A 26489-nucleotide genomic window follows, 5' to 3' on the forward strand; every position below is an offset into this window, starting at 1 on the left:
CCAGTTTTTAAAAAAGAGATAACAGTCACTACTCCACCATGAGAGCGACAGAAGTTGATAAAAGAAACCGTCGAGGGACGGGATTGTGCGGATGTTTTGGGGGAAAGGGAAAACTTTGGACTAAAAGCCGATCGGAGGGAGATTCTGGGCGGAGAACAAAAAAAAAATAAGAAAAAAAAAAAAAAAGCAGAAAAGGGCCAAAATATCTCGAAAATATCACGAATTTAAATTCGTTTCATTCAAGGGGGCTTTTTGCTCTTGCTTTTCTCTTCTTTTCCTTTTTGGAGGTTTTTTTTTGGTGGCCGGGGGATTTCCCTCCCAATATAAGGAAAGATGAAACCTGAAAAGAGTTGACAGATCTCAAGATAAAATCACAGAAACAGAATTCAGTGAATCCGCCAAGAAAGGGAGTAAGGAGGTGATAGAGAAGACAGAGAAGAGAAGATATCGAGTCCTCAGGCAGAAAGGTTGATATATATGTATTTTTAAAGTAAAGGGGAAAAAAATTAGGTGAAAAGGAGACCAAATGTCATACTTATAGTAACCTTTATAGCATTTATAGCATATAACATTTTATAGCATTTATAACATTTATAGTACTTCTAGTCTAATACCCCCCTGGACACACTGGTGGACTCATAATACCCAATGAGATTATCCTATTTAATATTTGGCTGCATGACAGAATGTAGAGTGTAAAGATGGTATATATAAAAAAGAATTCCCTAATGCTTTAAATTTGGGTTATAATCTTCCCCTTGAACTTTCACATCTACATATCATATATTGTACGTATACGTCCCCCCGTTCCTTATCCTCTACTATTTCCCCTGGAATTTGGGACGATCCCCCTGAGGAAAATCAGAGAGTGAACAGCTCCCTATTCTAGTTCTTGATGGCTTAGCCTTTTACCAAGACGCCGGTGCCTCGTTAGGCTCCTCACTAGGCAATTTAGAGGACCCCGCCGTGGTGGACACTACTTATAGCTTCTCATCCCTGAACAAATTTGGGGAAATACGTTCATTTCCATTATTCGGCGTGGAGGGTGCGCACGAGGGTTGCCTGACGTATAGAAAGTCGGGGTTCGCACCCTGCCTCGTGCTTAGCAAGGGGTCCTGCACTACAACATACACTGTATGTGATTCTCTATATTTGACACACCACCGGTTTAGACATGCATAGGTATTTATCATGGACTCCGCTTCATTTTAATTACTGTCCATCTTCAGGGGGGGGGGGGGAAAGATTTTCTATAATTACTTATTTACTCCTGAAGTTAGTGCCCCCCCCCCCTATTTCACTTCGCCCCATCCTTCATGGTGAGTTCGTGAGTCGCCACCTTATAAGAGTTATTTTTAATAGCCTTGGAAATTTCCTGAAAGGTTCGGCCCAGCCGGATAGGCCACGTTGTTTCCCCATCGGCTTTTACAGCTAAATTGACGATATGTGAAAGTTATATTGCCCCAGTCCCACTTCCATGAAATTGGACCTTTTGTCTCCACGACCCGCGCATCCCCCGTTTCTAGCGTATGCACCGAAGCTCCTCAGAGGTTCCTGTGGTCCAGCTAGAACCCGCTAGACGGTGGTTAGAAGGTATTTGGTGTCAGATCCCGGCCTGGTGGATCTCTGGAGCTCCGGCTCGTGGTGACTACTCCGGACAATCGCCCTCGGGAGAGACTCCTCCGTTCTCCGAGTATAGTCGCTAGGTTCCAACGCTAGAGAAGTCGAGCCTTGTGCTCTGGGATCTGATTCGCTTTGGCTGTTCCCGTAATAGGTATGAGTAGGAGATGTCTCAGTACTCCGTAAAGGGCGACCAGAAGGATTATATATTGCACATGACGCACTTTCGATCTTGCTCTCCACCTAACCTACATAACCCGTTAAGTGTTTGCGACCAAAACCCCAAGGAAAAAGAAAACATGGTCACTAGTGGATTGATCTACAGAGGGCCGGGTCGGGTCGTAATGACATCCATGATGTTTCAGAAAAAAGTTGTTTACAAGGCAACTCCTTGACTCAAAGAGTACTCTGTAAAAAGACCTTGAAGGGTAGCAGCCCTTGGGACGAGGGGAACAGACAAATCCATGTCTACACTGGAATGAAGGGTCCGATTGGATCAAAAAGCAAAAAGCCCAAGAATAGGAAGGCAGAGACTAGCCATAGTTGAATTGCAACTCGTATAGGACCGCCCTAGAATCTCACTACAAAAAAAAAAGGAAAGAAAAAAAGAATGTCTCCGAGATACCAGGGTCTGTTACGCGAGGCAGAGACAAGAGTAGTAATTTAACTAGATGCCACGGGTGATATTGATGCTCAGTCGCTGGGAAATGAGACATATTTTTAACCAATAAACCCATTTGTGATCAAACTGAGTCAAGTCTGTGTCCATACGAGTCATTTTCTAAACCTGAGATAAGGCGTAGGTAAGAGACATGAAACGACAGGCCGTTAACTAGTTAGTTAACTAGTTCCAACCAATTGGACTGGAGGCCTGATAAATCAGGCCAATATCGGAATCTGACGTACATTTGTAGATCGCAAATCGTACATCCATGGATAGGGACTGATTCAAATATATCATGGATGTTGTAAGTGGTAATGTTCAACGTTTGACCCGTCGTACCCGTTTGAAACGTTACATTTTAAACTAGTTACAGCAATTATGTCCTTAACTCTGCTTCAGGTCATGCATTTTGTATATATATGCAGCTTTTCACCTCTTCATATTGGTGCAACATACTAGATATCTTTGCTCAAATCATTCCGAAGGAGATCGACAGTTTCATGGAAAGTGGTATTCAACACGAATAGGTGACGACTGTTAGACCCACATGGAGGTTGCAATCGCCGGATTGAGACATGAACAGAGGCTGATGATTATTCCACTTGAGATACAAAGGTCAAGAGTCAGGAGGATACATATATATCAAGTCAGGAACCCAGTGTGAACCAATTGTCTACAATATTGTAGAAAAAAAAAGCAAAGAATATAACGATGTACGTACATTTCGTCCACGCGGCTGACGGGGGCTGAAGGCCAAGGCGAGTGGATACTAATTGCTTTAGAGTGGCTTTTTTTCGCTTCGACTTGGATCTACATATTCGATTTCGATCGATTTTTCTGATCTTCAACTCTTCGCATGCTGGACAATGCGGACTCCATTGCGAGCGGCCATAGCCATTGCGCTAATTGTAACCATATTTTTGGTGAAATTTCACCTCGATTCTATCTTGCAATGGAGTGATCGAACTCCCGAGCTCTATGTCCTAGATGGCGATACATATATCGAGCTGGTCTCCGCCCATACTACGACATCCGCTTCACATACCCAAACCCGGAGGAAATGGTCCCCCACGGCCCGACCAACTCGTCTTGTGGTACCCAATAATTCTGAACCCAAGCGCATCCCCGTCGATGTCCCCGGCGCTGAATGGGCGGGAGAGCTATTCTTCAGATCTACAGCGCCGCCCGAATCCTATGATTCAGAAAGCTTACTCGAAAATGCCAAAATACTCGCTCCGGTAGAGCATGATGATGAGATGGCACCTTCGTCTACTGCTCCTGCTCGCCCTAAGATCACTCCGAAATCGGACCGTGTAATTGTTCTGGGGAAGATGTCGTACGAAAACACTGATTGGCTTGACGATCAGCTGCCAGAGTATGTCCTCAGATATCAATCACTAACAAACCATGCCAAATGCTGATCCCGGGCTCGAATTCTAGATGGCAACACGCAGTCTATCTTGTCGATGACCCCGAAGCAGATCTGCCAGTCGAACAAAACAAAGGCAAAGAAAGCAGTGCTTACCTGCAGTATATTCTGGACAACTACGACAAATTGCCCGAATATATGGTCTTTCTCCACGCTCATCAATACAGCGGCCACGTCGAATTCTGGGAACAGGATAATGTGTTAACCGTTCGAAGACTGCAACTCGACTACCTCCGACAAGTTGGATATCTCAACCTGCGCTGCGATTGGAGTCCTGGATGTCCCGATGAGGTCCAGCCATTCCGGCAAACGGCTGGTCGCACCACCGAGCTTGCCTTTGCGGGTGCTTGGATCCGTATCTTTAACAACACAAACGTGCCTGAGATTGTTGCTACGCCTTGTTGTGCCCAATTCGCTGTCACCAAGGAGCAGGTTCTCCAACGCCCACGGAGTGACTACGAGTCGTATCATCATTGGCTTATGACGACGGAGTTGGACGATGAGACGAGTGGTCGTGTCTTTGAATACATATGGCATATTATTTTCGGGCAGGATCCCGTGTTGTGAGTTATAACACAAGAAATATCCAGGGAAACGATGCTAACCATTGGGTGCGAATAGTTGTCCTGCAAAGGCGCAATGCTACAAGGATGTATATGACATGGATTATAAGGAGCCAGATGAGGATTTCTTCGGTGATGACTTCTGGGGCGATTCGAATGATGAAACACCTGTGGAGGAAACACCTGCGCATGAAACGCCTGTACATACACCATCTGCGCATGCAACACCTGTACATGCAACACCTAGTGCATGAACACCTGTGGACGAGATATGATTGTATGTATACAACTTATATAGAGCTTCTGGGATGTATCAATACCTGGACTTGCATTAATGTTCAATTGGATTGCTTCTTAGTTCTGTTGCTGTATATTCTTCACATCTTTTGGTTACCCTCGCCAGTCACTGACAGCTCCTCACCCAGTATACCCGACCATATCTATACTTTCTCTCCCTCGAGGGGTTTCAGAAAAAAAAATACGAAATTGTCAATTGCATGTACTATAGACTATCTCAAAAATGGACACATCATCGATATCATCTGCAAATTTGTAGGAAAACATTGAACATATTCATAAAACCATCATGTATATCTTCACTCGCTCCTCTTGGACAAAGATCCGACACCGTTAAACCTCACAGCCAAGCAAAAGCCATCAGTCCAATGATACCTGCCATCGATGCAGCACCGGGAACTGAAATACCCGCTGCTGCATCAGGGGTAGGAGTGGCAGAGGACGCAGAGCCCGCCGAGGTACCGGTGGAATCAGAGGATCCCGAGGAGCCAGACGAAGTCGAGCCCTGACTGTTGGTTCCGCTGGTGCTAGCAGAGTTTGTGGTGGTGGCTGTGTTTGAAGTGGCAGTGCTAGTAGATGTGCCAGTTACAGTAGTGGCAGTGGCAGTGGCAGAGTTGTAGGTAGTCGTGGTAAGCGAACAAGAGTAGACAAGGTCAAGGGCCTCTGATAAATTCGTTAGATTTATGTATTTTGTCTGTTCTTGATGTATCACATTTTACGTACCGTTATCATCATCATCGTCATCACTGTCATCGTCATAGTCATCACGGTCTCCATAGGTGATGTTGTTGTTGCGCCTGTCGGTTTGATACTGGGTGATACAGGCGGAGCAGAGCGGGATCTGAGTTTTGGCAGCGTCCCAATCGCAAATGCATTGGATCTCAGCTGAATCACGTTCGTGCCTGGCATCACAACTCTTAGCGATTCCGACGACGGCGCTACAGGCAGGCCAGCAGCGAGTGGGGACATCATCATGGTCCAATTTAGATGCGATGGCGATGTTACTGGCAAGTAGAAGGCCACAAAGGGGCAGGAGCTGCTGAGTACGCATGATTATTGATGCTGAGGGATGATTGTAGAGGTGTTTGTGTTTTTGTTTCTGATCGAAATGAATCGTGGGATTCACGACATATTTATATTGTTCAAGTTAGGATAACTCTGCTATACATGTAGGAGATGATCTTCTTTGTCGACATTCCCCACGCATAATCAGGTTCAATAGAAAATGAACTGAGTTCCCAAGGTGTGTGCATCCTTGTCAACGATGCACCGATCAGCGGAGTCCCGCCAATGTTGGTTGTGCGAAAGCAGCTGCCTGGTTTATGCGATCAGCCAAGACCTTGCCAAGAGCCTGAATGGAAATACATAAGATATTGCTAATAATATCGTGCATTTGGGTTGGGTGTGTATATTTTTCTATATGCAGGCACTGTGGCTATGCTCTATCTCTGAACTAAGCTTGACCTATGAGCAATTGCTCTTTACTCCGTACTTAGTTCCTGCGAAGTTCTACATCTCGTTTCCGTTCGCCAAGGGTCTTATTTTTGGAGATCCTATAGTCTAGTGTCTAAGCCACGCTGCGGGGCCAATCGGTGCATATCCGTTATTCTTGATAGTTTAACATTCTTTGTCCATAGGAGTCCTGTACGGAATACACTCCAAGCTCGAGAATCAAATCAAGTTTATATCTATATCAAGTTCCTATGCGGGTTACCGATAGCCGAGCTCACGCAGTCCACCATTCTGCTATATATAGACAGTGTACGCCAGGCTTCAGTGTTCTCTAAGTCCTTGAATTAATGCTTGCATAGAGACCAAACACTATTGATAATCAATATTTCTTGCCTATTCGATCATAGGTGCCTAGGTGCAGCCGAGGGTTTCTACATAGTAATGGTATAGTATTTTGACGTCGGGAGCCCTAAAAAAAGGAAAACGAGCCCCGGGCGCGGATCGAACGCGCTACCTCACGATGGTTGCTAATTGCAATCGTATGCTCTACCAAATGAGCTACCGGTGCGACACTATTTGGTTCCCAAATTGTCTTACTAAGAGGGTCAACCATGGTTGGACGCAATCATAACATCATTTGGAACATCTCCTGAACTACTTCTCGGATCTATACACTTCAAGCCAATTTCTTCATCTCCATGACTCGGAATATCGGCAAAATGTGGGAAAAGTACTGCCTGCGTCCAACTCAGGGCAGTGTCTCCACCATCCCGGTTTTCGTCTATGGCACCGCCTGGAAGAAAGAGCGCAGCGCCGATCTAGTCTATAATGCAATCAAAGCCGGTTTCCGGGGTGTGGACACAGCGGCCCAACCCCGCCATTACCAAGAGCATCTCGTTGGTGATGGTATCCGCAGAGCAATTGCCGATGGGATCGTCGGTCGAGCCGACTTATACGTGAGTGCCCACTGGCTATTTTTAGTTGTATTTGGCGACTTGACAGCTAACCATAATTAGGTGCAAACCAAATATAGTCCTATCTCAGCACAGGATCCGGCCAATATGCCCTATGATCCGTCAGCGACAGTGACGGATCAGGTCCATGCATCTATCAAATCATCATTGTACAATCTTCGCTCAAAAGTTGACCCGGACTCCGTGGATGAGGCCTACATTGACACCGTGATCATCCATTCGCCACTGTCAACTTTAGCCCAGACCCTGGAGGCCTGGCATGCCCTTGAGACTTATGTGCCCCGTCACATCCGGAATCTAGGTATCTCCAATTGTACATTGCCTATACTCCGCGAATTGTGTACTTCACCACAGACAACGGTGAAGCCATCAGTGGTACAGAACAGATTCTACGAGGAGACTCTGTTTGATGTCCCCTTGCGCGCGTTCTGCCGCGAGAATCAGGTCATATACCAGAGCTTTTGGACTTTGACAGCGAATCCAGACCTTGTGTGCTCTGAGCCAGTGCAGCAACTTGCTCACCAAGTCAACATAACTCCAGCTGCTGCATTCTATACGCTAGTTATGGCCTTGGAGGATGTGGCGGTGCTGAATGGGACTAAGGATGAGTCGCGCATGAAGGAAGACTTGTCTGCTCCTAAACAGGTTGAGCATTTCACGCAAAAGCAACCTGAGTTATGGCAACATATTCTTACGGGCTTTCGGGGTATGATAGGGGAATCTACCTAGTTCCATATAAACCCGAGCAAGCTGTGTGCTTTGCTTGGAGGACACTCGTGTACTGCTTAATGGCAGTTACAAAATTCAACTAGTTTAGAGGACCACAGTGCCGTGAATTTTGCAGTTAAAACATACCTAGGTAGCTCTATAATCCTTACTCTGTACCGATACTTGATAAGCACGTGTGATCACGTGGTAACATGAAGTACCCGTGGACTTCCAAGTACTGGTCACCACCTTGCTGACTCAGGAAACGCCTCCCCGCGAGACAACTTGATCTCGCCGCCGAGTGGCATATGGGGGGGGGGGGACTTCATTCATCTGGGAAATATTCGTGTGATTTGATATCCACTTCCCAACGTTAGTGCCTCTTAAAATTATATTATAATACTTGGCATATCATTCACCGCCCAATCACTTTCTGCTGGAACCTCCCGCCTTATTCTGGATGTTGGACAATTCACGCGCCCATTGATCCTCTTCCTAGTAATTACTGCTGGTCCTTGATCTGCCTGTTTGTCGATTCCTGTGATCTTGTGTATACGTCGGTGTTGATATCGATAGATTCGCGCGATCAGTGGCATACAAATTTTTTCTCGGTTCTGTGGTCAAAGCCTTTTTGACTCAAAATTAGGCGACTTGGATGAACAACTTCCTGCATACTGAGTTCGCATCTGGTTCCTTTGTCTCCTAGGCAAATTTCCTGCGTTCAACTCAGCCTCCTATTCAGTGATCGAAGGAAATCGAGATACAATTCTATATCGAACTCCACCGCGATAAGATCCAACGCCTTCGCGCCAGCCTATTCACAATGAGTTCGCAAGGAATGACCCGCAAGAGACCTGCGCCGGGAACAGTACCGCCTGTCCATCCTCAGATGAACCCTGTACCGAACTTCCCGGCCCCTGCGAACCCGGGCTCTCAGCTTTCGAACGACCAATTCTTACAATGGGGTCAGAACCCCCCGCTAATGCCATCAATACCTCCGCCTTCTCCGATCCCTCCTACAACCCGGCAGGCTTTGCGCCACCCCCAGATGTATCTGCACCGGCTGCGACAGCATCTAACCAACTCGCCCGCCGACAAGCGAACCAGATGGTCAGCCGAAACCGTGGCTACGAACAACCTCCTGCTTCGTATGTGGAAAACGGCGGAAATAATGGAAATGGAGAGAGCGGTGCATGGGGGGAGTCTCTAGAGGAGCTCTACCGGCGAGCCTTGACTGCCAAGAGAGATTCACAGGCAAAGCGAAAGCAAATCCCGCCATTTGTACAGAAATTGAGCAGGTATGATACAATTATTGCGTTTTTGATCAATTATAGGGCTAACTGAGAACCACAGTTTCTTGGACGAATCCAAGAATACGGAACTGATTCGATGGTCCGACGATGGCAATTCCTTCGTCGTTCTAGACGAAGATGAGTTTGCCAGAACCTTGATCCCCGAGCTCTTCAAACACAATAACTACGCCTCATTCGTCCGACAGCTGAACATGTACGGTTTCCACAAGAAGGTCGGACTTTCCGATAATTCAATGCGCGCCAGCGAACGGAAAAACAAGAGCCCCAGTGAATACGCCAACCCTTATTTCAAACGAGGCCACCCAGATCTCCTATGGCTCATTCAGAAGCCAAAGAACGCCGGAGGCGGCGGACATGCGAGCAAACCTAGCAAGGGCGGAACCCGTGTGAAGACGGAGGATATTGATGATAACGAGATGGACGATTATGTCGAAGAGCGTGCACCGGCTCCTCGTGATAACCGTGCTCCCCGACCACAGCAATTGTCATTAGTCACGGATAACTCTGTACCCAGCGAGCAACTTTCTGGGGTATATCGCGAACTTCAGGCGATTCGTCAACAGCAGTCAATCATCTCAACCACAATCACCAGACTGCGGAAAGAACACGAGCAACTCTATGCCCAGGCAGCCAACTTCCAAGAGCAACACACTCGCCATGAGAACTCCATAAATGCCATTCTGACATTCCTTGCAACTGTATACAACCGCAGTTTGCAGGGGGAGGGTGGACCCCAAAACCTTGCAAATTCTTTTGCGGGGGCCATTTCACAGGACCAAGGAAACATTGTGGATGTTGATGATGACTACCTTACCAATGCGTTGGGATCAATGACTAGCCCGAATTCCCAGAGAACAATGAAGAAGCAGCCGCTGCTTTTGAAGGCTCCGCCCACGGCGGATGCGTATATTCGGGCCTCCACAGTTTCTCCATCAGGCAGTGGCTCCTATGACACGCGGTCTCGTGGTCATACTCGGCAACCTAGCGCCAACCAACACGGCCATGTGGAGGAGGTCTTTGACCATAGCCCCCGTCCAAGTGTTCCAACCGTTTCTCCGGGACAGCCGGCAGATGAGACTTCCCCTCAACGGGACATTATGTCCGTAATCCAAAACTCCAATGCACGCAATGGGCTCTCAACCAACTTCTCTGAGTTTCCCAATGTGCTCTCCTCTCTTGAAAATCATGGTGGTAATGTTCCCCTCACGGCAAATCAACGCGCCGATATGCTTCGACTCATGGCCAACGAAACAAACTCATCAGAACCGAACGCTGGCGTATCACCCAACAACGCGCTCATCTCGCCGACTCCACCCCCCATGCCGCACAACTACTCGGGCAGGCTAGCCAGCACACGACAAGAAATCGACAACCTAGTCAAGATGCAAGCCGAGCAAGATCGTTCCGTCCAGAACTTGACTAGTCTCCTCCAGCCGCTGAGCCCGAATGGTACCATCCCCGGTATCGAGGGTGGTGATGGCAATGTACCTCCCCTACCGCTTGATCTTGACCAAATATTCAACAATGACTACTTCACCGACATTGGAGATGCAGGTTCCGATATGAAGAAACAGGCCGAGAATCCAATGAGCCACTTGGGCACAGGCCAGAATACACACGATCCTGTGGGGACCACCCAAGCTGATGACGGAGACACCAACGACCTGTTCGATTTCGACCACATCCCTGCCGAGCCTGATCTCTTCGAAACCCCTCACCATGAGCAGGGGGATCCTACCTACCACTATGGCTTCGACGGCGTCGGCTACGATGAATCCGGGCGTGTGATTGAGCAATTGACGGATAGTGAAGCCACTAGTCCTGCAACCACGGAGCATCCAGGCGAAACGATGGATGATGGTGGCAGTGCGACGAAACGGCGCAGAAAGCTGTGATTTGATGGCGCAAGGAATACCAGATGGAGCAAATTCACAAGCACGGGCTAGGACTTGGATGAAAACAAAACTTCTCGGCGTACAATTAGGCGTTTTTATGTTTATATGGGGTTCACTCACGTGCCTGGGGAAATTCGACTGGGCTGTAAAAACCTATGATGATCCATGAATGGAAGTAATGAGATACCTTTGCTTTATCTTAACGGGTTTCATATGTAGCGAATATTTTAGCTATTGTCGAGTCTGGCCTACTGAGGATATGACTACACTTGTCTACAGAACAAGAACAGACTCGGGACAAGTGGATACCGGAGTCCACGGTTACCCGCAGATCACCCGAGATCCGAGATCTACGGCCCGTACTCAAATGTATGTGAGCTTTACACATATGCCTGGAGGACTTGTAGGAAGGGTAGTTAAAAAATGGCTAACACTGGGCTTCAAGGCTGAGGCGATTAGCCCTCTTGCTGTATGTACACTTGGGGCCGAGGATTCCTGGGACCAAGGAGGGCATTCCCGAGTGTATCTCACTAATGGCCGTAGGGATGTGCCAAACTTTTTGCTTATATCCAGCTCAACATAGACCTGATGGTATGCTTGTTTAGTCCTGACAAAGGCGCTGTTCGATATCACGGCATCAATGTTGAGCTATAGTGGAGCTGAGCAACGGTGCACCACGGCCAGAACATCTGCAATTCTCTCACCGGAATGCTCGAATAAAGACTGTTCGAGGGAACAGAACTGTAAAATACTGGTTAGTCTTACTGGTGGTGAAAGGGCCCCCAGCTAGACACGATACCTTTTAGGAGTTATACAGGCTTAACCCCGGAGATAGCTGGGTGAGTAAATTGATTGAAACCCAATGTATGGGGAACATGACAATGAAATTCTCACTCTTCCATATATCATTTCAACGCTTCAGCCAAGCGAGCTAGGTGCCAGTTCAGTAGATAGTCTTATGTACTGGTCACATCGGATGATCGGAGGCGTAAGTGATAAATGTTTGCCCTGAGGCATCTGAGGCATCCAAGGCATCCAAGGCATCACCGCCCCTCTGTTATCCAAGTTATCCAACTCTCCAAATCTCCAACTCTGCACCAACTTGGTGACAATGCCTCCACGTCGCCCCCGGCCAAAGTTCTCTCTCTGGGCCCGTTTTAGAACATGGCTTCGCTACTGGGAGTCACCTCTGCGCATACTCAGTAGCCTCATTCGACTCAGTCACCAGAACAAGTATCCCATGCTCGTATTCTTGCGGATGTTCATCCCCTATCCGTCCTGGTACTTCCCAATACCCGGTCCGGTCTCTTTTCGCGCACTCATTGACGATGCAAAAAATGAAATGGGTATAATTCGATCTCATTTCGGTGCTATACATAATCTTCGCTGCATTCCGATCTGGCGCGTGCGAGACACGCCCCTGCGATCCATCTACCGGCTCTATGAGCTCCACCTTGCCGATCGTTATGAGCTGATGGGATACGAAACGGAGTACTTCTTTCGGCCAGACTGGAAGCTAGGGGATATACCAGACCCCAAAGATGAAGACCCTCTTCGTTACCCTATGATCGCTTCGATCATGGAGGAATTGCACGAGGCAGTTAACTGGAGATTGAGTTTGGGTCTACGCAGAAACCAAGAGCATGTATTTCGCGAGGAGGACGGAGATCCGTGGCCACCTTTCACCCCGGAGATGGAAATCTCGTACTCGAGAAGAATGGCAAAGGTCAGAACTTTGCCCGCCGCAATATCATCACCAATACAGGCTGGTTCTATACTATCTAGGGGATATTCGCTTCTTTGATTATCACATCAACTTCATTGACCAAAATCATACGGGATATCATGCAATAAGGCTGACACAAAAGAACGAGACGAACATAATAACCAATCCTAGGGGTCTCTAGAGATGTGGGTTTCCTAAAACTGCCTTTTTAAAACACCGGCGCGCTTACCCACAGGGCACGTATGGTTGTAGCGGCTAGCTAAAAATATCCGACAAGTAAGATGCCAGAATATACAAAGTCAAAAATATTTGACAGGGAAAGAATTGATATTCATTAGGAAAGAACTTAGCGCCCCTTATCCCATTCCAAATCACCCACTCGCTCCCGTTTACGCTCGCGCTCTCGGTCACGCTGAAATCCCTTCTTTCGTCCAACCACCTCTTTCTCGCGCTCACGAGGATCAATTACCATCAGTGAGTCTGCCTCGCCTCCGTGTTCGCGCTTCCAGTTCAAGTCTTTGCCTAGGGTATCTTTTCCAAACCGGAGTTCGTGCGAGAGCCAACCTCCCTCTTGCTGTTCGGAGTCGTCCGCTTCTGCCTTGGGGTCATCCCATGCTTGGCAGGATTGGCAGTTTGCAATGAAATGTAGATCGCAGAGTTGGGCTTCTTCGTCTTCTTCGTCTTCGTTTTGATTTTCGGTGTCTTTGTCCGTGTGACTTTTGCCATGTGATGTTGTGGTAGTTGGTTCGGGTTTAGCGCCTTCGAGCTTGGCTTTGAATGCATTGAAAAGCTGTAGTGCTTCTCGCTCAGCGGCGCTACTAGGCCCTGTCCCGTTGCGACTGGAGCCATTTGCAGACCCTGGAGGTGGCCGTTTCCGTCCTCGGATCGAGGTCTCGGGGATCATGGCTTCGAGTGCGGATTTCTTTCGGCCTGTGTCCTTAGGACCGACATCGACGTCGCGGCGCATGGATGCCATCAGAGCGGCAATCTGAGCATTTGTCCGCGACAGTTTGGACTCCTTTGCAGGTTGGGCATCTGGGGTCGGAGACCGAACAGGCGACTCAGGGTCAGGCAGGGGGAGTTGTGTTTCTGGGTCTGGTGTTTTGGGGCGCTTCTTACGCTCTGTAGACGGTGATCGATCTAGAGATGGCGACCGGGGCCGTTTGCGCGGTTGTGATGGGGCTTCGGCTCGGGGTTTGGGTTTTGATATTTCGGCCTTTGCACCTGGCGCATCGACGACCAAATTGGTATTGAATTTCGGCTTCGCTGGGCGCATAGGGATTTCTTCGTCTCCATCGTCTCCAAAGCTCAGAAGCGTCTTCCCGCCTTTCGGCGCCTTCTTCTTTTTCTTGGGTGCGCCCTTTCCTGCCTTCTCGGTTGTTGAGACTGTCTCTCTGTCCTTTAACTTGCCCTCCAATGGCCCAAGTTCTCCAACCTCGCAGGATGTCACCTTGACCGGATAAACAGGACGCTCGGTGCCCGCAATGCGCTCCGCGTCTGCGATCTTCAACACATTGTAGATGCTGTCTCCTTCTAGTCTCCCAAAAATTGTACATTGTCCATTCATCTCACGCTCCGTGTTCGCTAGCGTGATGAAAAATTGACTGCCGTATGTCCCGTCCTCGCTCTTGGCCATTCCTAGCAAGCCACGTCGATTGAAACGTAACCGACTGTGCAGCTCATCGCGTAGAACCACCCGCTCTTCTGGATCTCGAGCTTCAGGGTCGAATTCGAATTCTGGGTATTCATAGATAGAGGTTCCGCCGGAGCCAGTGCCGGTGGGATCACCGCCCTGGATCACAAAATCGGGGGCCACTCGATGGAAGATTGTGCCAGCATAGTAATTGTCCTTGCAATGTTGGAGGAAGTTCTTGCAGGTGAGAGGGGCCTGGCTTGCAAAGAGCGCGATCTGGATGGGGCCAACCGTCGTGTTGAGCGTGGCCGACGCAGTGGGGTTGGGCTCGCTGGTGTATTGAGAGGACATAATGGGCAAGTAAGCTACCGGATTACGGCGCGTGCCACAGGTGGGGGTAGAGCGAGGATTTGGAGTGCGTTCGGGGATATGGACACCCCTCTTGACTGTTGCGATTCTATGGGTTGGTTTCTCCGATCAAAAGCTCGAAGGGAACGTCATGTCACGTGACATAGATCCAGCCCTTATCTACTTGGTGTCCAAGGACATTGTTTAGAAGATGAAATTAGATAGAAAAAATTAATGAACATCGTTTCTTTTGTATTCAACACTACATGACAAAAATTTTCCCATTTTTGGATTTCTCGCAATGCTTGTGACTTGCCAAGTAACATGAGATGGGAGGTAGTGCGTTGGGCATGAAACTTTTGTCGCATTTGGGAATAATCGATAGCGGTGGGAGCTCAGAGACTTTCTGTATGTTGAACAGATGCTGAGCATTTTTACCAGGCTTGACGTTTGGTGGCAGTGGATGCTGGTAGGTGCTTGACTGGTTCGAGGAAGATCAACTCTATAGGTTACCCGAATCGTGTGAGATCTTGCTTTGCGGGGAGATATTTGGCCTTGACAAACATTTTTTCTGTTGCAAAGTCGAGACTCAAGCCACTGCCAGGTCAACCTTCTAAGCACATGTCGGCTGGACACGATACAAGCAAACGGAGGCTTGAGATCATTACTGCCGGAGCGTTGATAACAATCGAGACGTGAACTGTCGCAGGTGTGTCGCATGGGAGTAGTCCGGTGTTGTCGCGTAGGGTGAGATTACTGATCATCTTCATGATGTGTGTCGCATGGGTACTGCTTGATGGAGTCCAGCGGAAGATCACCACCGAGCAACCTTGCTCCAGTTCAGCAAGTCAGGTTCACACCAGTTGTCCATCTGCGCGAGTGTGTGGAACAATCATTTGCTTCTGCATCTGCATCTGCTCCTGGTGCTCCGGCTCCGAACCCCTGGCATGGAGTCCTAACTTACACCGCAGACGGCGCAATGTGCGTTCAGAGATACCGTAACCTTCTTGCTGCAACATGTTGAGCATAGCCTTATCAGTCAGCCTATCCTGCATGAAAAGCATCTTGATGCGCGCATGCAAAGCTTCGTCGCCTGTCGTCGTTCGGTGTCGCTTGCGGACGCCCCACTTGCGAAGGCGGGACTGGATGGTTCGCTCCTTGACCTGGATATTATGACAATTTTCGAGGGCGCGGCTAATGGAGTCGCTACTGATTCCGTGGTGGAAGAGAGCAATGATCTCTTCCCGGTAGGGTTCTAAATTGATTTGTTGGCGAGGCATTCTGGGGTTGACAAGAGAAGAGAAGAGAGGAGATGAGTTGGGGAGAGTTGGAGTTGTCTCAAGGCGGTGAATATCCGGGATGGTCACGCTTGATAATGGATGTGATGGTTTCAAGGAAGAGAGTTGTTATTGAAGATATGATGCTTGGTTTGGGTAGGGGTTTGATCTGCAAATTGAGTAAATTGGATCAGATAGGATGCACGGAATATTCCGATGTCAGCTACATACAAGATGCTAATGTATAATTCCAAAATCAGATTCAAGTTATTACTGCATTTCATAGATTCATTACGCATTGCGAATCCTACCGAGCAAGTCACAGTTGTCTGATTCATTCGGAAAAACCAACAACCTAGACCTTTTTCTCCGCCTCCACACCGGCAGGTGAGCCCATGATTTCAGGGCTAGCCTTGTTCCGCTTTGCAATGCGGAATCCACCAAGCAGGAAGAAGACAGCCTGCAGACCAAGAATCACTGCCAGGGTAACCATAGCACCGATGACACCCGCCACAGCGAGCGACATTCCCGAGCCACCAGTGCTAGAGGTGCTAGAGGTGCTAGCAGAGCCGGAGTCGCTGCTGTCCGAACTGGCACACTTGCCCTCTGTGTTGCCGCACATGGTACACCACTCCTCATCGGAACTAACGGCGATCTCTTTGGTCTTGGAGGAAAAGTCGTCCCAGGAGAGAAGCTCGCTCGATTGGCCGAACAATGGGTATGCAGTAGGCTCAGATGAGCCCGTGATGGTACCATTGTGGAACATGAAGCGCACGCTGAGGTCGGACTTGTCGGTTGGGAAGTCAGTGCCACTGGCGTTCGTCACCAGCTCGAAGACCATTGACGAGGCGTAGTCCGGGATTCCGGTGAAGTTGACGGAGGCAGCAGGCATCTGCAAGAGACCGAAGAGCGCAAAGATGGTGCCGTAAGAGCCGAATCCGATGCTCAGCTTGGACTTGCCCTTGGTAGCGATGGTCTCGTTGAGTCCGGCCAGGATTTCGCCCGCCAGGACGGCACCGTCGATGGCGCGCACTTTATCCGAGGAGTTGTACGCCAGGTTGAATTCATGGCTTCCAGCTAGAGCAATCAGCTGATGGTAAACCTCGTCGGTCAGGTCGGACCTGTGAGGGAATTGACTGGTAGAGTTATGGATTTTGCCGACGTTCAAGTAGTCGAAGATGGTATAGGCGTTCTTGAAGGATATATCCGACGAGGCAAACGCGCCCTTTAGCATAGGTGAAAGCGATTGATAGAACTCCTTGGTTGAGGACAGCAGCGAGGTGTACATTTCAGAGGAGAAGTAGTTGTTGCTGCTCACAGTTGCCTTCTGACATCCACTGGAGCCCTGCAACCAGGTGGAATCCTCGGCATTCTTGCTTGTAGTGGCCGGTGTCAACAGAATGAGCTGGTAACCGTTCAATGGTGCCTCGACCGATTTTCCACTGCCTAGGGTCTGGGAAGCCACTTTTCCCGCGGGAGGATATACACCCTGTAGGAAGCCAGTAGCAGAGTTCTGCAGGACGGACTCCGCGGGAGCATAAGCACTGATCTGCTTTGGGTTGACAACATCGGCACTAATACCCTCGATCTGCTTAGAAGAGCTGGACGAGATGTATCGCTCATTATAAAAGGATCCCGAATCAAAGACCTCCTGGTAGCCGAGGTCGGTCAATTGAGTGCTACCAAAAATCTTTGGCGTACGATCTCCATGGCGGGCGAAAATATACGCACCCAGCACACGCTCGGCATCAACCACGGAGAAAGATGCAGCCAGCAGAAGGGCCTGAATAGAGTATCGCATAGTGAAATATGTAAAGAACAAAAAAAGGTGTAGTAAATTCCCCGAGGGTGCAGGTCCTTATCTAGTTAAGCGGGCAAGACACATTGACTCTTCCCCTCCAAGGTTCCCCTCATAGTAAGACCCGAAGGTGCAGAGTCATTATGAAATTAGTGTGAAAGCAGTCTGAGAGTAGTCTGAGAGTAGTCTAGTGGAAGAAATTCACCAAATCATTGGTCAAGATCAAAAATAACATACATAACATGTTATTAGTCAGGCCCCGGGGTAGTCAACAGATTAGCTAATTGAAAACATCTCCGCGGTCTACCACGGAGCTGCGATAGCGGAGGATACCAGAACGGTGTAGATCGTAAAGTATACATTCTACAATTGAGTGAATTCAAAATGATATTCTGTTCCTTTTCGCCAAAACTCCAAGCCTACCTTACATCTGATAGAAAAACTAAGAGGTTTGGATATCCTTATACTGTAACACCCTTGTCACCCATTAATTCACATCCATTTCGTACCACGCCGACAAGTCCTCCCGTTTGAATAGCTTCCGAACCACCCCCAGCAAGGCGCCATTCAATCTCGGCCAGTCCCTCGAGCCAGGTGATACGTGTTTGAGCGGGGACTTCAAGCTGTTGAAGTTGGTCTGCTAGTGCGGAGAGGATGTCGGCCAAAGCTAGACCCTTACTGGACTTGAGGGTTTGCACGGTGTTCAAACAGGAAGTGACATCGCTGGTGGAGAGGATGGTGGTCATGATTTCTTGAATATCGGACGGGTGTGGGGCGGCAATGCAGTCGTAAATCGTCGCATTGGTGACAATCTCGGGCTCGGGACGAGGGGCTTTGGGAGCGTCTCTCATCGGCAGTGGGATACCTAAAAGATGACATGAAGTCAATGGGGGCATGTGAGACCAGGGAGAAAGGAGATGAACTTACTGCTGGCAAAGCATGCCTGAAGCACGTTGAGGGCTCGTCGCATATCACCTTTGCTTAGGGTCACTAGACTATCGACCGCATCGGGCTGTATCCGGACACCCTCCTTCTCAATCACTTTGTCGACCAGGGTCCTAATATCGACTTCCTTCAATGGACTAAACCGGAATCGGGTACACCGGGACAGGAGTGCCGGGGATAGCTTATGTGTGTAGTTGGCAATGACGCAGAATCGGGTATTGGCCGTATAGCGCTCCATAATACGACGGAGGGCCATTTGGGCGGTGGAAGTCATCGCATCGGCTTCGTCCAAAATGATAAGCTTGTAACCTGCCAGAGGAGAACCAGCAGTGCCTTGGGGGGCCATGTTGAAGATCTGTTTGGTGCCTTGTAGGTCACGGTAAGCTGGTGGTTCAACCCGAGATTCTTAGGACACGAACTTGCAAAGGTCTTGATTTGTTCTCGAACAACGTCAATACCACGATCATCACTTGCATTCAACTCCAACACCATCTGTCGCATGTTTTTCGTGCCGTAGATCCGCCGCGCCAGGGCCAGGATGGTAGAGGTCTTTCCGGTTCCTGGAGGTCCGTAGAGGAGGAGATGGGGTAGGCGCTGTATGAGAATGTTAATCAGAGGCCACCGTACATCCATCATAGATATTGGTTACATTTGTCTCCACGAACCGGTTGATAGTCGCGAGAATATCTTGATGGCCAGAGACATCGTCAAGGCTGCTTGGTCGGTATTTCTCGACCCTGACAAGTTTGTTAGTAATATAACAGAATAAATACGATTCTCAAACTCACCAGGGCAAATTATCTTGAGCTTCGACTGGCAGATCCGCGACGGTTCTCTTTTTTCCACTGGCGTTCTCGGAGCTGAATTGTACGTCCTTGGGCGCATCCACGTCCATTTCGTCCTCGTAGTCTGACATGGTGAATGTCTCTTGAGTAGAGATAAATAATCAATATGAATCAAGAGGTAAAATGAAAAAAAAAGTGTTTGACGCGTTGAGCGCGTAAAGAGGCTCGGGGCGGAAAATCATATGGAGCTTGGGGACTCCACAGATGACATCCCTCTGCCTAACCTCCCCGGGTCAACTTGTCCCCTCCTTTTTGAACTTCTTACAATTTAATTCTTTGATTTCAAAATGCCTGTATGTTTTGTTACCCTGTGTTTCCGAAGTTCCTTATTAACCAATTCAGGCATACCACTCCATCTTCCTGGAGGACCGCGATGTCCCCGTGATAGGTAAGAGAACACTTCAATCAGTTCCTGGGCTATGAACATTGAAAGGATCAAATTGACCATAGAACTTTTAGGAAATTTCCCTATTCTTCCTCTTCGAACCCGTACTCGTGGCCCCGCATACACATTGCCACCGCTTCCCAACATCGACGATATCGATGTCTCCCCAGAAAGTGAATCATATGATTGTGTCGATGAAATCCTATCGCTCTTCCGTGCCAATGTCTTGTTCCGCAACTTCGAGATCAATGGTCCCGCGGACCGCATGCTCATTTATGGAACTCTGTTTATTAGCGACTGCCTTGGAAAGGTCAAGCCAACAATGACTGCCCGGGAGGCGGAGAAGGTATGGCTTTACTCTATATCAGAAGCGCAAAAGTGCGATGTAGAACTATCACTAACAATCCTATTCCCAGGCCCTGACCAACGCCGCCCTCGACAACTTTGCTATTCCCGGTGATGTGTCGTTCCCGCTTAACCAGGCCTTTGAGCCCCCGCGTGATCGCCAGGATGCTGAGACGCTTCGCCAGTGAGATCCTCGTTGTTATTATATTTCAGATCTTGGTTAACTGGTTTTTGTGATTATAGGTTTATCTCGCAGGTGCGACAGGAGATCGCCATCCGTCTACACGCTAGATTATACCCCGGTGGAGTCGGGCCATCAAAGGTAAGTGGAGCAAAGAACGAGCTCTTGATCTATCTCAAGTACTGATTCATTTTAGTTCTGGCTGAGTTTCACTAAGAGAAAGTTCATGGGAAAGAGTCTCTAGACGACGAGCGTTGCTGTATATTGTTTGATGGAATTCAGCGCATGAATGAATTTGATACTTGATTCAAAACCACGATCGCTTTGCGTAGCGACCAGAGACACTTGAATGCGGATAATTGCGTATTTGGGAGTCAAACTCGTCCCCAGACTAGCCCTAACTCGATGTCCAGTATGATCAAACAAGGGGTAGCAGGTAAAGTAAAGCGGGATCACATGAAATAAGAAGTAAGTTGTACTTGTACATTGAAATGCTATTTGATCTATTTTGAGGGCGTTTAGGGCGTTCATTCATGAAACCTAGGTCATCTCCACATCTCGATCACCGATCGGGGTAGATGTTGTTTCCACCTTCCGTCTCTTGCGAACGTTGCCAGCAGCCTGGATATTCTGTGCGGTTGGGAACACGCGAATGCCATGGAAGAGATATCCCTCTGCGCCACCACGTCCAGTCATGAGGGGATGGGTTCGACCGGGCAGAACTTGCCAAGGGCGCACGCGCGACGTTTGCAAAGTAGGTGGAAGGAGAATCGTCGGATCAACCACAAATTCTTCATGAAGTGAGGACAAATCAACGGCCTCTCCCTCGGGACTCTGCGACTCCAATTCTCGCTTTTTGTTGATAAATGCGGTCCTCCGAGCAGTGGAGTACATATCTGCCAATTCAACCAGAGACTCGACTGTCGGTGAATACACGACAACAGGGGCAGAGCCCGCAAGGAGCGGGACCATTGTCTTTAGAACGCTTGCTGGCTCTAATAAGGTGGACACGATCAGACCGTCAAAGTTACCGGCCCGGCCCTCATCCACAACTGCTTTAACTCGCCCCCATCGATTGCGCTTGTGGTAATACGCAGTGCGCTTGCTTTGTTTAAGCTCGGCCAATTCCTCTGCAGGTATGACGGGTGGTTCATTGGCGTAGAGCGGATCGGAATTGGGGTCAGCCAATTGCATCCAGGAAATCGATTTGAGACGGGTGTGGAGTGGGTGGGATTCATCGGGGTTATTGGTGTCATAGCCAAAAAATTTTAAGAGTGACAGGTTCGGTTGTGAGTATGGGTGGAAAACGGTGATGGTGTTGGTAGTAGCGGACATTGGCTGAGGACGTATGCGCCGGGGTTTTGGGAGATTATTAGGAGGCTGGGATTCTGTGGCATTCTGGGCTGGAGCATCTTGCTCCTCTGCTAGGTCTTCGTCGGCATCATGAGGATATAAAATCCCCATGCGCTCAGCCATCGCAGCGACAACAAGTCCACCAGTCTCATCGACGATGGCATAACGTCCATTCGGCTTCATCCCCTCGCCCACCTCAACGTCTCCGCTGTGATGTACATCACCCCAGCACCCGATTAGACCGATGTGTTCGTCCCGTAGCTCCATCGACTTTTGCGCATCGCGTTCTTCGATTAAATAATTGGCGAGAAGGCCGACGTCCAGTGGGAGAACGGTGAACCGCTTCAGATACTTCTTGCGTTTCCGTAGTGTGTATTTGGCAAGAGAAAATGCAGTCTTCTGGTCGATTGCGCTGTGCGACTCCAAGAGCTTTGCGACAATGTCCTTCCCCGCGCCACCGGCCTCTCTCTTCAATTCTTCAATTTCCTCCAAGGTCAATTTCTGGGAAGAGTTTTCGTCATTGATTTGCCGATTTGTTCGCATCGGGATTCCATTTTCGCCAGTATCCACGTCGTCACCCTCCCCATCTCCCTCTCCGTCCGCGAGGAGAGTCTCGGCATGCAACTCGGTTGCTGACACGACACGTAGTTGGTTGCCAGCGTCGTCGGATGCATCCAGGATTTCAAAGGTGAAGTAGAATGGTCGTCCAATAATCTGATTGGCAGTAAAGCTACCAAATCTACCCAAATTGACGACTCTGATCCAATGTTAGTTCTTGTGGAATCTTCCCCGCATAGAGCAGAGAGTACTTACGTATCGGGAATGATCTGGATGAGTCTTAACTGATCAGACTGTAGCCGGATACCCACAAACTGGCCCGCGCGAATATAGGAATGCATGATGGCGATGGAACAGCTGTGCCTCGAGCTCTTCCACAAAATTGTTCTGGAGACTTTTATGGCTGATAGAATAACAACCAATCAGAGGACGAGGATACTCACAGCCGGGTAGATAGATAGTCCGGGATATTGGTGCCTTATGTTCTGCCTTAGGTGTAATTATTGCCTTAATATAATGCCTTAAATTACTGGCCCCAAGCCATTTCGTCATAACTCTCCAGCATACCATCCCATACCGTACTAGGACCGCCCCCTCTACGGATGATCAAGGCCAAACTCTTGCATGTGAAGAATACGGTAAATACACATACTGGCGTTGGAGCTTCCCCCAGGTTGTGGATCTGCGGAATCCGGGTGCCTTGAGACTCTTGAGAGGGATCACCTTCGTCATTGTTTTGTTGATGGCTTTCTCTTGATCTGAGTGTATCCGAGCTTAAGCTAAAGGCTGTTGCCCATTACGTATACGGGCAGGGCACCTCAGCCCCTGCAGCCCCCCAGCGCAAGGCGTTTTCCCTATACCTAATGACTTATTATTATTTTGAGCCTACAACCTGAATCAACTATCAGATCCAAGACACAATTTCTTCTGAGTCCGCTCTCGATTGACGTTGAGTCATTTTATTAGCCTTTCCCTAGAACTATACGCGAACTCAAACCTTCACCCTCCGCTTCCCCAAGAAGGTCAACGGACGTCTTCATGGGCCTGCGCAAACAGCCCCCACCGCGTTTGGAGAACATCAGCAAGTCAAATCCACGATCGGACGTACGCTCACCTAAATCACCCAACTCTGCATCCTCCCACCGCCCGACTCGTTTGAACCGATTTCCATCTGAGGACTCTATCTACTCCCCCGATCTCAACACTTCACCTGCGTTTGACCTGATGCCACTTGAGGAGGCACAGCGGTCGCCGATGGGGTCTCCAACCAGTCAACCGCCGAGCTCATGGCCCAACAACGGAAGGCCCGATGATGGCCGCTCTGGTCAGTATAATCAGTATGAAGGCGCATACCAAGAATCTGCAACTACCAACGGGCACTGGGCTCCGCCTACGTTGATAACAGGCCAACAGCAAGGGGCGGCTGAGAATGTGTTGGGGTCAACGCCCAACGCCAGTCAAGCTTCGACTGGGGAGGTACCGGTACAGTTAAAGTCAAATAACCCATTTTTGAAGCCGAGGCCGTCAGAGCATACTCAAGATCTCTTAGATCGCAATGAGTGGGGGCGTGATTCACATGCGACTTCAAACAGTGATTCATTGAGCTTAAGTATGACATTACTTGCTTCTGAAGGTTCGCTCAAAATGATCTTTGTTGCTAACAACTTACAGCCGAGGGATATATTCCGATGACTGCACGACTCTCCCTCTTAGATGAACCCGAACAAGAATCCCCATGGGCCGAGGCTCCTCGTCCTCATTCTCATTCTGAGCAACGTGCCGTGTTAGGCGGCCAGCAACTCGATGATAACTCGCCGTGGGGGTCTCAACAGTCTATCAAGGTCTCGGCCCCCCAAGAGATATACCTACAAGGAATACAGTCTAATCCATATGTCTCGCCGGCTGTAAATCCTTCCCCATCTGATGGGGACAACCATGCCCGCGCACAATATAACCCTTCATCCAATGCAGGGAGACTCGGATCAGATGCTGGAATCAACACTTCACCTGTTGCTCTCGCTAATGGGACCTCCGCCACATCCCGTGAACTAATCGATTTGGGTGTTTGGGGCGCTACTGGCAATCCGGGGATCGAGACTGTATCTCATGCTGCGTCTTCGTTGTACTCAGAACCAGCCGCGAACGGAGCAAGATCATTGCCAGAGAAACAAGAACTCGCATCAGCCAGAGTGCAACCATCACAACAACCCCAAACAACCCCCATCCTATCTGCCGCAGAAGCTGCACGACAAAAGGAGCAGAGATCAGAAACCTACACTATTCGACACGTCCGATGGACCGATCAAAGTGGTCAACTGGTGGAGTCTCCGGTTTTGGTCCAAAATCAAAACGGACCCTGTCCGCTGCTGGCGCTCATAAATGCATTGGTGCTGCGAGCGAACCCCAACACTCATCCACCGATTGTTCGAGCTCTGTCAACCCGCGAGCAAATTTCTCTGGGCCTGCTAATCGAGGCGATGTTTGAAGAGCTGACAATATGCCTGGGCCCTGATGAGGAGTTTCCGGATATCGAGGCCCTCACTCAATTCCTGACAATGTTGCATACAGGCATGAATGTCAACCCACGTTTGATAATGGTGAGTACATGTGATCCGTCTAGAGGCGCCTATACTAACCTAGTCTTAGGATTCTACTGAAGGATTTGGCACTTTCCTGGAGACCAGTGATCTTCGACTGTACAGCACGTTTGGTATACCGTTGATCCATGCCTGGTTAGCCCCTTGGTCCAGTCCTACTCATACCGCAATGTCACGCACTGCCCAGTATTATGAGGATATTCAAATGCTGCCTTTTCGCAGACAAGAGTTTGAGGACCGGGTGGCGCGAGGCGAGGCTCTTGAACCCGCGGAAGAGAATACCATGGCGGATATCCAAACCATCCAACAATTTGTGGAAATTGAGAACCCGACACAACTAAGCCCGTTTGGCTTAACACAACTCTCGACTAAACTTGCGCCTGGATCTGTCTCCATTCTTTTCCGCAACGACCATTTCTCGACTTTGTATAAACACCCGCAATCCCATCAACTCTATACTTTGGTTACCGATGCCGGTTATGCGGGCCATGCCGAGGTAGTTTGGGAATCTCTTGTCGATGTGACAGGTTTCAACACTGAATATTACTCCGGCGACTTTCGCCCCGTGGGCGCTGGTCCTTCGGCCCTATCTGGTCCCGGTCCCGCGCAAGCATCGAATGAGCCCACTCATTCTCCAAATGCAAACGAAGCATCGAAATCCCCCGAGCCGACTCAAGAACAGAGTGATGCAGACTATGCATATGCGCTCTCGCTTCAGTTCCAAGAAGAAGAGCGACGCGAAAATGCTAGGAACGAGCAGGCTCGCGATCGTCGCACGTCTGCCCCGAGTACTTCTTCCAATCGACCATCGCCTTCACCGCGCTTGAGCAATGTACCTGCTCGATCTTCGAGTGTTGCCAATGCGATTTCTCAACCTAGACCGCATGGGCCCGACATCGAGGACCCAAACGCACCACCTCCTCCCTATGAACAAGCTACCAGTGGGCCGCGCTATTCGCCGCCTGACAGAAGGTCATACGGCGGTGCCCCGGCTAATCCTCCGGTAAATCAGTACCCCGGCAACCGGAATTCGCGCAATCGAAACCAGTATTCTCACCGACCCCGCCCTGTACGTACAGGGGACCACAACATAATGGAGTCAGATCGGAACAAAGAATGCATAGTGATGTGAACAATGCAGATGAACATGATACTTGCTTTAAGTGAATGAATATGATCAGATGTGCCTATATTGTCCAATTTTAACGTTTCATATTTGAAAGTTCCGTAGTTCCTCATTCTCCACGGGTTTATAACCAACACGGACCTTCTCCGTGCAGGGTTAATAAAAGACGTACCAGGTGACAATGTAAAAATGTCTATTCTTTAAATCCCGAATGGATTATATCTAATTTGCCTAAAGTTAGGGAAATTAAAGGACTCAATATTTTGTGGGGAAGGCTTCTCATTGGAGGAGTTATTGCGCCTTTTCTGAGACAACTAATCTTCCCCGGCAAAAAGACCAAAAAATATGCAATTGCAATGAATGCCGAGCATAAGCACTCATCTGCAGGCCATTTAGGTCAAGGGGGGCGTTTTGGCACGTTCTAATGCGATATGAAGAAAACAGCCCCGGTCCACCG

At 49.0% G+C, this 26489-nt stretch overlaps 12 protein-coding genes across 12 annotated transcripts; 6 read left to right on the forward strand and 6 right to left on the reverse strand.

Annotated features, from left to right (window-relative positions):
• Positions 1 to 3150: 3150 nt before the first annotated feature.
• Positions 3151 to 4530, forward strand: N7517_008907 (DUF3431 domain-containing protein; the record flags this gene model as incomplete). Its single annotated transcript, XM_056726636.1, has 3 exons — positions 3151 to 3659; positions 3725 to 4276; positions 4335 to 4530. The coding sequence occupies 3 exons, from the start codon at positions 3151 to 3153 to the stop codon at positions 4528 to 4530; spliced, it is 1257 nt and encodes a 418-aa protein (XP_056577487.1).
• Positions 4531 to 4913: 383 nt separating this feature from the next.
• N7517_008908 (putative GPI anchored protein) lies at positions 4914 to 5624 on the reverse strand (the record flags this gene model as incomplete). The annotated part of the gene is made up of 2 exons (XM_056726637.1): positions 4914 to 5236; positions 5297 to 5624. 2 exons carry the CDS (start codon positions 5622 to 5624, stop codon positions 4914 to 4916), a joined length of 651 nt encoding a protein of 216 aa, XP_056577488.1.
• A 1099-nt stretch (positions 5625 to 6723) lies between these two features.
• Positions 6724 to 7728, forward strand: N7517_008909 (putative aldo-keto reductase (AKR); the record flags this gene model as incomplete). The annotated part of the gene is made up of 2 exons (XM_056726638.1): positions 6724 to 6981; positions 7042 to 7728. The coding sequence occupies 2 exons, from the start codon at positions 6724 to 6726 to the stop codon at positions 7726 to 7728; spliced, it is 945 nt and encodes a 314-aa protein (XP_056577489.1).
• Positions 7729 to 8667: 939 nt separating this feature from the next.
• On the forward strand, positions 8668 to 10915 carry N7517_008910 (heat shock factor family protein; the record flags this gene model as incomplete). Its single annotated transcript, XM_056726639.1, has 2 exons — positions 8668 to 9005; positions 9061 to 10915. The coding sequence occupies 2 exons, from the start codon at positions 8668 to 8670 to the stop codon at positions 10913 to 10915; spliced, it is 2193 nt and encodes a 730-aa protein (XP_056577490.1).
• A 1111-nt stretch (positions 10916 to 12026) lies between these two features.
• Positions 12027 to 12719, forward strand: N7517_008911 (uncharacterized protein; the record flags this gene model as incomplete). Its single annotated transcript, XM_056726640.1, has 1 exon — positions 12027 to 12719. The coding sequence occupies one exon, from the start codon at positions 12027 to 12029 to the stop codon at positions 12717 to 12719; it is 693 nt and encodes a 230-aa protein (XP_056577491.1).
• Positions 12720 to 12987: 268 nt separating this feature from the next.
• cwc27 (putative peptidyl-prolyl cis-trans isomerase) lies at positions 12988 to 14625 on the reverse strand (the record flags this gene model as incomplete). The annotated part of the gene is made up of 1 exon (XM_056726641.1): positions 12988 to 14625. One exon carries the CDS (start codon positions 14623 to 14625, stop codon positions 12988 to 12990), a length of 1638 nt encoding a protein of 545 aa, XP_056577492.1.
• An 851-nt stretch (positions 14626 to 15476) lies between these two features.
• On the reverse strand, positions 15477 to 15902 carry N7517_008913 (Clr5 domain-containing protein; the record flags this gene model as incomplete). The annotated part of the gene is made up of 1 exon (XM_056726642.1): positions 15477 to 15902. The coding sequence occupies one exon, from the start codon at positions 15900 to 15902 to the stop codon at positions 15477 to 15479; it is 426 nt and encodes a 141-aa protein (XP_056577493.1).
• Positions 15903 to 16254: 352 nt separating this feature from the next.
• N7517_008914 (uncharacterized protein) lies at positions 16255 to 17700 on the reverse strand (the record flags this gene model as incomplete). The annotated part of the gene is made up of 1 exon (XM_056726643.1): positions 16255 to 17700. The coding sequence occupies one exon, from the start codon at positions 17698 to 17700 to the stop codon at positions 16255 to 16257; it is 1446 nt and encodes a 481-aa protein (XP_056577494.1).
• A 458-nt stretch (positions 17701 to 18158) lies between these two features.
• On the reverse strand, positions 18159 to 19558 carry N7517_008915 (replication factor C subunit 3; the record flags this gene model as incomplete). The annotated part of the gene is made up of 5 exons (XM_056726644.1): positions 18159 to 18562; positions 18625 to 19008; positions 19062 to 19236; positions 19292 to 19379; positions 19431 to 19558. The coding sequence occupies 5 exons, from the start codon at positions 19556 to 19558 to the stop codon at positions 18159 to 18161; spliced, it is 1179 nt and encodes a 392-aa protein (XP_056577495.1).
• A 216-nt stretch (positions 19559 to 19774) lies between these two features.
• Positions 19775 to 20642, forward strand: N7517_008916 (actin-related protein 2/3 complex subunit 3; the record flags this gene model as incomplete). The annotated part of the gene is made up of 6 exons (XM_056726645.1): positions 19775 to 19780; positions 19830 to 19875; positions 19947 to 20218; positions 20289 to 20401; positions 20461 to 20539; positions 20595 to 20642. The coding sequence occupies 6 exons, from the start codon at positions 19775 to 19777 to the stop codon at positions 20640 to 20642; spliced, it is 564 nt and encodes a 187-aa protein (XP_056577496.1).
• Positions 20643 to 20938: 296 nt separating this feature from the next.
• Positions 20939 to 22650, reverse strand: trm6 (tRNA 1-methyladenosine methyltransferase subunit GCD10; the record flags this gene model as incomplete). The annotated part of the gene is made up of 2 exons (XM_056726646.1): positions 20939 to 22508; positions 22565 to 22650. 2 exons carry the CDS (start codon positions 22648 to 22650, stop codon positions 20939 to 20941), a joined length of 1656 nt encoding a protein of 551 aa, XP_056577497.1.
• Positions 22651 to 23347: 697 nt separating this feature from the next.
• N7517_008918 (MINDY family deubiquitinase) lies at positions 23348 to 26038 on the forward strand (the record flags this gene model as incomplete). Its single annotated transcript, XM_056726647.1, has 3 exons — positions 23348 to 23918; positions 23981 to 24906; positions 24956 to 26038. The coding sequence occupies 3 exons, from the start codon at positions 23348 to 23350 to the stop codon at positions 26036 to 26038; spliced, it is 2580 nt and encodes an 859-aa protein (XP_056577498.1).
• Between the last annotated feature and the right edge of the window lie 451 nt (positions 26039 to 26489).

Source organism: Penicillium concentricum, assembly GCF_028827145.1.
Source record: "Penicillium concentricum strain IBT 3081 chromosome Unknown utg000003l_segment0_segment0, whole genome shotgun sequence".
Lineage (NCBI taxonomy): Eukaryota > Fungi > Ascomycota > Eurotiomycetes > Eurotiales > Aspergillaceae > Penicillium > Penicillium concentricum.